Raw genomic sequence first — 7,926 nt, forward strand, 5'->3', positions numbered from 1 at the left:
CTGGGGTATGTGAGTGTGCTCTCAAAGGTTCTTTAATGTTTGCCCAGAGACAATGTGGGGGCCTGGAGTATGTGATTGTGCTCACAAAGGTTCTTTAATTTTGTCTGTGCATAACCACTATGGCAGTAACTTTTTTATTCAAAGTAGAATAATTGACCAAAAATCAATAAAAAAAAGAATGCTATGAAAATCTTTACAATGCCAATTTATGCTAAACTTTACCTTAATTATCCATTTATGAAGCCATTTCAGAATTTAATTAATCCCCAACATGCCCTAACACCACCAATAAAAATTGAAAAATGAATCAACAAGTTCATAAAACAAAATTGCTGACTTATTCTATTGGCAAATTGTTTCCAGATTTTGTCCAAATAATAAATGTTAAATGCTAAAATAGAATTTGTATTATACCATAGATACTAAAAGTAGAAAGTTAATGCAAACATTCAACAACAAAAATGACAATGGTAGATTTGGCCTTAAAACGTGGCAGCTTTAATACTGTTACTTAAAACAGTAAATTGGGCATCAATTAACGTTTTTTTTTTTGGAAATGGTGCATTGATGCCAAATTTTGGTTAAATAATCCATTTCATGATCTTTCAACTGCAACAAAGTTTTTATATAGTTTACTACTGAAAGATTTTCTTATTTCAAATTAACTAGGCCAATAAAACCAATCTTGAAATAATTGATTTTCTTAGCCTGCTTCTGGAGAACATAATTAAATATAACTGGAACTCAGATTGTGTCTGATCTGCATAGATGTCAGGTAAGGGATACAATCCCTGAAGCCTGATATTTTTTAACCTCTGCATAAAAAATTTCTATGTATTAATAGATATAAGAAGATGTGTTATGAGTGCCAATGAGACAACTCTCCATCCAAGTCAAAATTTATAAAAGTAAACCATTATGTTCATTTCTATGTTTATTTGTAGGTGAAGATGGGAGAAGGGCTTTTGATGATACACAACTTACAACCCATGGATTTCAAGGTATTCAGGTTCAGAAGTAGCTCTACAGACATTGTAAACAATGGCCAGATACTATTGGTACATGGATAGTTTTCCAACACAGAATCCAAAAGTTCAAGGAATTCATTCATCTGTTAACAGATTGATTTACTGGATTATTTATTTATCAAAGTTACATGAAGTTATGTTTTAAATAACATACATTTGTTTTGAATCTTTAATCTGCATCAATACAATGAATACAAAAGCCTTTTGGTCATAAAACTTTACTCAGTACTCTCTGAGTACAAAACTTCTGCTCGAAACGCCTAATCTGGCATTTTGATTGGTTGATTTCTGTGTATGATAATTGTACTCGAAAGTTTTATGACCGTAAGCTCTGATTCATGTATTGCTTGAAACCCCTACCTGACATGACCACTAACTTATATTGGATCAGTTTGAATTGTAGCTGCTTGTATTGAAAAGTACATATTCATTGGTAATGTTTATAGCTTTACTCACCAATTTATTTAGATTACCAACACCCCATTAAAAACTACCATCTCAGTGTTCGCCAAATTTTACCTCATTTTAAAATCATCTAAGTAATTTTACTCCTACCAAACAGCAGCTGTTTTCACCAAAACTATTATGATAAAAATTAATCGTTAGTTATTTTGAAATGTTCATAACCCACTAGTCTTTTTTTCTAGTAAGATTTTTTTTGTGAAAAGGGTCACAGATCTAAGAAGAATGTATTTTATCCACAATAATAAGCTTTACCAAAATATTCGAATATTGATTGCAAGGAGTAAAGCAAAATACTATTTTTTGTAGAATTTTAATTTCTGTCAAAGAGGCAGAAACTGACTCTAAACTTGAAAAATGTTGAGAGTCATAACTTTCATATGTTGATCTGAATATTATTAATTGAACAAGCTATTTGCATAATACCTCATTCACTGAAATTTTTGCAATTGAATAAGGTGCTTAATAAATACTCATTAAATTGTCATTTACTTGCCAACATTTTTATAATGATAGACTTTGTATGTTGTAGATGTTTACTGAAACGGACCAATATATTTAGATTTTTTACTAAAACAGACCCATTTAAATGTCAAATATTACACAGTCCCATCAACACCATTCTCAAATCAACTGTAATGAAACTATTGACTATTGTTTGGGATGAAAAATCAATCAGAGTTATCTCCCTTTTATAAACATATACTAATAAACTTCAAAAAATATTTTTCTCAAACCAATGTTTATAAAGCATATTATAAATTTTGGCATTGATTGCAGATTTTGATGAATTATATTAAAATGAACTCAATTGAGTAGGAATATAGCATGTAGTCCAGGAGAAAACACTCGGAAAAATATTTTATTTTTTAAAAAACTTAAATCTACATTCCTTTCCTAAAGTTATATTAAGGTTACATTAAGCTACCATTTAAAAGTCTTGTAATTTTTATTTGAACTTATTTACAACAAATACAATCGTATATGTAATGCAATTGATAATACGAGAAATTGAACATATTTAAAAATTTGCTGTGCTTGGCTTTTTTTATACGATATAAAAGCAAGTAACATCAGTCTCATGAAATGTGTATGAACCAAACAGAAATAAACTTAAATGTTACAAAATAAAGATGTGCTGTATAGAAGTGAGCCGCACCAATTAACACATCTTCAAAAAAATGTTCAAAATCATTTGATATTGATGTACAAAACTAGTCATTTATAAATAGGGACATATGCCCAACGTATCTTTTCATTGGTGAGAACTCATGTTACATCAGCACATTTTTGCTTTTTAGGACATTTCTCTTATTTAAAGAGAATCATCTATAATAACAATTATGCAATACACAAAATGCTAAGTGATGAGTAAAATAGGATGTTCAGTTTCTGGTAATCAATCTACACAAGCTTTGACTACAAAAGATGTTGGTAGATATTCATTTTAATATGTGCAATATATTGATTTTCATGATATACTGTTGTATAAACTTCTCAAGTAGAAGGAAAATGTTATTATTGTTATTTACAAACTTTAAATTACTTTAAACAAAATAATAAAAGTGATTTAAAGATTATTGTTAAAAAGAACTGAAGAAATTTACATTTTTGCAGTTTATATTGTGTACTATCATACATTTTGTTTTATCATCTTGGAAATTCAATATGAAAATTCTATACAGCAAAATCCTGATATTAGCAATACTATTAGGTGTTAACTTTATATTCAACAAAAGCATACAAGAAAAAAACACTTGTGAAAGACCAGACTTACAATTTGAGAGTTGTATAATTGTCTTTAACCCACATCCTTTATTTTACTTATATCATGTTTATCTTTAGGTACATTCAGTTAAGCAAATGCTGCAGGTATTTGTTAGTAGCAAACAATGTAAGAAAATTCTTGTATTGCCAATGATTTTGTCCCTGGTGGAAACATCTTTAAAACTCAATTAAAGAAAATAATTTTTTAGGTAAAAAAAACCTAATCTGATAGACTCCTAATTGACACTTTTTAGTTCAAGAGAACCTAAGATGTATATAAAGTAATATATATACTTTCTCTGCCTGCATTAAATTGACTAGATTTTGTTAAAATCTGTTAATGATGTAAAAGAAAATCTGTTGTAAAACAATTTGTTTTGATTACTGACTTGATTGAGATTATGACAATGTAATTAATTGTAATTTTATAATTGTAGTCTAGTCAAATTGTTCATATAAAAGTTATCTTAATGGTTATATATTAAAATATATATGAAATGAAACTTGTTTTGATTTATTTACAAACAAAAACTATTTGGAATCATGAAGAGACATGTAAATCTATGTATATTTTAGCTCACCCTACCTGAAAGTCTGTCTGAAAGTAAGGCAATTTGGTATGATTACCAATGAGTCATATATCTACTAGAGACCAAAGGACAGGTTAAACATGTTTGTGAACTTGAACAGATGCGTACCAGCACAACATTAGAACAAACTCTAAATATCAGTTGGAAAGGGCTTGACTCATCATATCAGCACGAATCTCCACGCTTGACCTTGACAACAATATAAAATTTCCATGGTTTGGTCTGTTTCTTTTATACTATAAGCAAGAGGTCATCTATAATCGGTGTATGGAATGATTGTATTATACAATATATATGTGTACATATATTTCTGGCTTTGTTTATTTGACCTTGACCTCATTTTCTTGGATCATAAATGTTAATGTGATACTTGTAGTAAAACTTTATATTTAGGACTATCAACATAAAATCAATGTCAGTATAGCAGGCGAGACATTTCAGCATGTGCATTATGTTATAATCCAGTCAGTGTGAGAACTTTCAAGCTTGACACTTAGATACAAATTCATATATTATATTTCTCACCAAGTCCAGGGTAAAAGTTCATAGGTCTACAGATGAAAAGGCAACACAATCTAACACAATATTTAACTGGGTTTGATCCATAGGATCAGTGTAGGAGCCTCCACGATTGACTTGGTACGCAAAATCTGTCTTCTGAACTGGTCTCTAAAATTCAGCCAGTGTGAAAACCTTCATGCATGACCATAAGTCACAATTTTCATTTATTACATCACCAACTTGTTGCTCATATTCCAACATCACTGTCAAAATGTCCTCAACAACTAGGTCAAGAAATCACATCTTATCACAAATATTTACACTTGTCAAAAAGCTAGCAGAAAGTAAAAACCTACAAGCTAAATCAAACTAAAGCTGCAGAGAAGTTGATTGAAGAAACTGATAGCTCTCAGGATTACAAATTAGAATTCAAGCATGGCAACATCGCTATAGAAATAACATCAGGGACTTTCCTCGTCTTGACAACTATCTGGGTACAAGTCCAAACCTTAATCTGATACACATAAACAACGTCGACAAAAGTGGTGAAAAAATAGTAGAGCACTCAATCTTTGGCTTCTGAATCATCAGAATAACTATATAGGAGAAATAGTTATCATACAACATCAGGCTTGAAATAAACGGACGCCATGCAAACTAATTCATCTGATAACTCATAAGAGAGCACATTAAACCAAACCAAAATCTACGACATCTGAATGAGATCATAAAGTAAATGTCAAGAATATCTACTACAGAAAAATCATGCCACCTCAATAACACTGAGAAAGTGTATTGCAACAAAAAAAAATGGCAAACTCTTCAAACTACAAAGAGGTGACGACCAATGACCAAAAATGTAAAAAAAACAACCTTACTTATCTAAATGCATACTCTGCAATACAGGTAACCATTGCATCCGCTTCTCCCGGAAATAAAAATAGAGGGCATACTGTTTAAAGAAAATAAACCATACGATAACTATGTTTACAACAATTAAACAGACATGAATTGTTCGAACGGCAACCACTATCGTACCAACTATATAAGTACACTGTACAAGAAAACATACAATAGATGCTGAGATACCAAGAAGTTGTTACCTGCCAGCAGAAACATCAACATTATCAGGTACATCATACTCCCAACCAACTTGCTGCTTTTAGTTAGGTGTTCATCCAACTCCGCTTAACTCTGTCCATCATGCACCAAACTATGAGGCGCCGTTTTACTATTTATTCCTTATTTTCTGATATCAAAAAATATTTCTTGATATCAAAAAATGTATTTCCTGATATCAAAAAATGATTTTTTGATATCAGGAAATATTTCTTGATATCAAAAAATATTTCTTGATATCAGGAATTCAATTTTTTTATATCAAAAATTGCCTTTTTTGATATCAAGAATTCGATTTCTTGATATCAGAAAATAATCTTTATTTCTTGATATCAGAAATTCGATTTTTTGATATCAAAAAATCATTTTTTGATATCAAGAAATCCATTTTCTGATATCAAAAAATAGATTTTTTGATATCAAATATTACTGACGATATTTTGATATCAAGAAATACATTTTCTGATATCAAAAAATGATTTTTTGATATCAAAAATTCGAATTCCTGATATCAAAAAATGATTTTTTGATATCAGAAAATAAGAAAAGTATCAACGATTGCTCCCTGTGTGTCAATAAAAGCATCAACGTTCAGCAATGAGCCCTTACATTAAGTCTGGTGTTTCGGTCGTGTAATATACACGAAAGCATATATCAGAGTTCGGCTTCATCAGTCTCAATATAAGAAGTTTTGTGTTTTTTGTGTTTCACATATTTATTATTTTAAGGTTTATAGTCAACAAATGTAAGTTCTCACTTCTTTTATAAGCAAACTGATATGAAATGAATACTAGTAGTTTAAAAGACGTGAATCTAAGGCATGTGGAAGGAATTCGCCAATTGTATAAAAAGATCTATGAACTAGAGATAAACTATATTCAATGAAGAATATCCACTCTAGAATTTTCGCTGAAGAATATAGTTCTTACTCAACATCAGTATATAGGCGGTGTTGTCTCGATAGCATGAGTTCTAATCCCGGCGAGGGAAGAACAAAAATTTGCTTCCGCAAATTTGCAGATTTAACATTGTTGTGCTGATATTTAGAGTAATTATATATATATGTATATATATGTATCAACCAGGAAAATCAGAGTATTACCAAAAGACAATTGGTCATACGCATTGCAACCCCGTTGATGTCATCAGCATATGCGCCCACTTCCACCTCAGGAATAGATTCCCTTAGCTGCACTACAACTAAGTACTAGTATATATACGTAGTTCATTTGGCCATTTAACTTTAGCGTCACTGATGAATCTTTGGTAGACGAAACGCGCGTCTGGCGTCCAAAATTATAAGCCTGGTATCTTTTATAAGTTTGTTCCCACTAATATACAACCACATACCACAGTACACAAAGAACATAGTAAATCAACGTTCAATGCAACATAAGATGTTTCCGCCTGTAAATGTAAGACCATACTAAGCATATAGGGATACCAGCAGATCAACCCGGACAACGATCTACAAAAGAGCTGACACTAGATAGTCACTCAAGAAGGCAGGTACCTATAACACCAGTTAATACATTGACCCTACACACAACTCATGATAATGAGGCTCACATAACTTTAAATCAGGACACCAACAGAGACAATTTAGCAGAGAACGGCAACCCTCAACAAAACCTGCAATCGAGCTCCATACCTGACTGTGTTGTGTAAACAGAAATCGTCATGACAGAATTGTTGAGGTCAGAGTCAATATCTCCCAAAACGCAAGAGGTCGACCCAGATCTGGCAGATCTGAAGACCCCGAATAGTAACAAGAGAGTCTAAAAGGGATCTGATAGACATAAGGTTGGCATACAACAATTCATAAAACTGATTTTATTGTTAGGTTTACTAGCATTGAGGGCATGTGTATTTGTAGCATACAACAATCATATAAAACTGTTTTGTTGTTAGGTTTACTAACATTGAAGGCATATGTATTTGTAGCATACAACAATTCATAAAACTGATTTATTGTTAGCTAGGTTTACTAGCATTGAGGGCATGTGTATTTGTAGCATACAACACTCATAAAACTGTTTTATTGTTAGGTTTACTAACATTGAGGGCATGTGTATTTGTAGCATACAACAATCATAAAACTGTTTTATTGTTAGGTTTACTAGCATTGAGGACATGTGTATTTGTAGCATACAACAATCATAAAACTGTTTTATTGTTAGGTTTACTAGCATTGAGGGCATGTATATTTGTAGCATACAACAATCATATAAAACTGTTTTATTGTTAGGTTTACTAACATTGAAGGCATGTGTATTTGTAGCATACAACACTCATAAAACTGTTTTATTGTTAGGTTTACTAGCATTGAGGGCATGTGTATTTGTAGCATACAACACTCATAAAACTGTTTTATTGTTAGGTTTACTAGCATTGAGGGCATGTGTATTTGTAGCATACAACAATCATAAAACTGTTTTATTGTTAGGTTTATTGAGAGT

At 31.2% G+C, this 7,926-nt stretch overlaps 1 protein-coding gene across 7 annotated transcripts in view; it reads left to right on the forward strand.

Moving 5' to 3' along the window:
- The window catches only part of LOC127706471 (rho family-interacting cell polarization regulator 2-like), an 86,480-nt gene extending 82,720 nt beyond the window's left edge, over positions 1-3,760 (forward strand). For all 7 annotated transcript variants that reach the window (XM_052211115.1, XM_052211113.1, XM_052211111.1 and 4 more), the window contains one exon: positions 945-3,760. In XM_052211115.1, coding sequence (XP_052067075.1) covers positions 945-1,021 — 77 coding nt within the window. In that variant the 3' untranslated portion in view covers positions 1,022-3,760. The remainder of the gene's footprint in view (positions 1-944) is intronic.
- The last annotated feature ends 4,166 nt before the right edge of the window (positions 3,761-7,926 follow it).

This window comes from Mytilus californianus, unplaced genomic scaffold (assembly GCF_021869535.1).
Source record: "Mytilus californianus isolate M0D057914Y unplaced genomic scaffold, xbMytCali1.0.p SCAF_6, whole genome shotgun sequence".
In the NCBI taxonomy this organism is placed as follows: domain Eukaryota; kingdom Metazoa; phylum Mollusca; class Bivalvia; order Mytilida; family Mytilidae; genus Mytilus; species Mytilus californianus.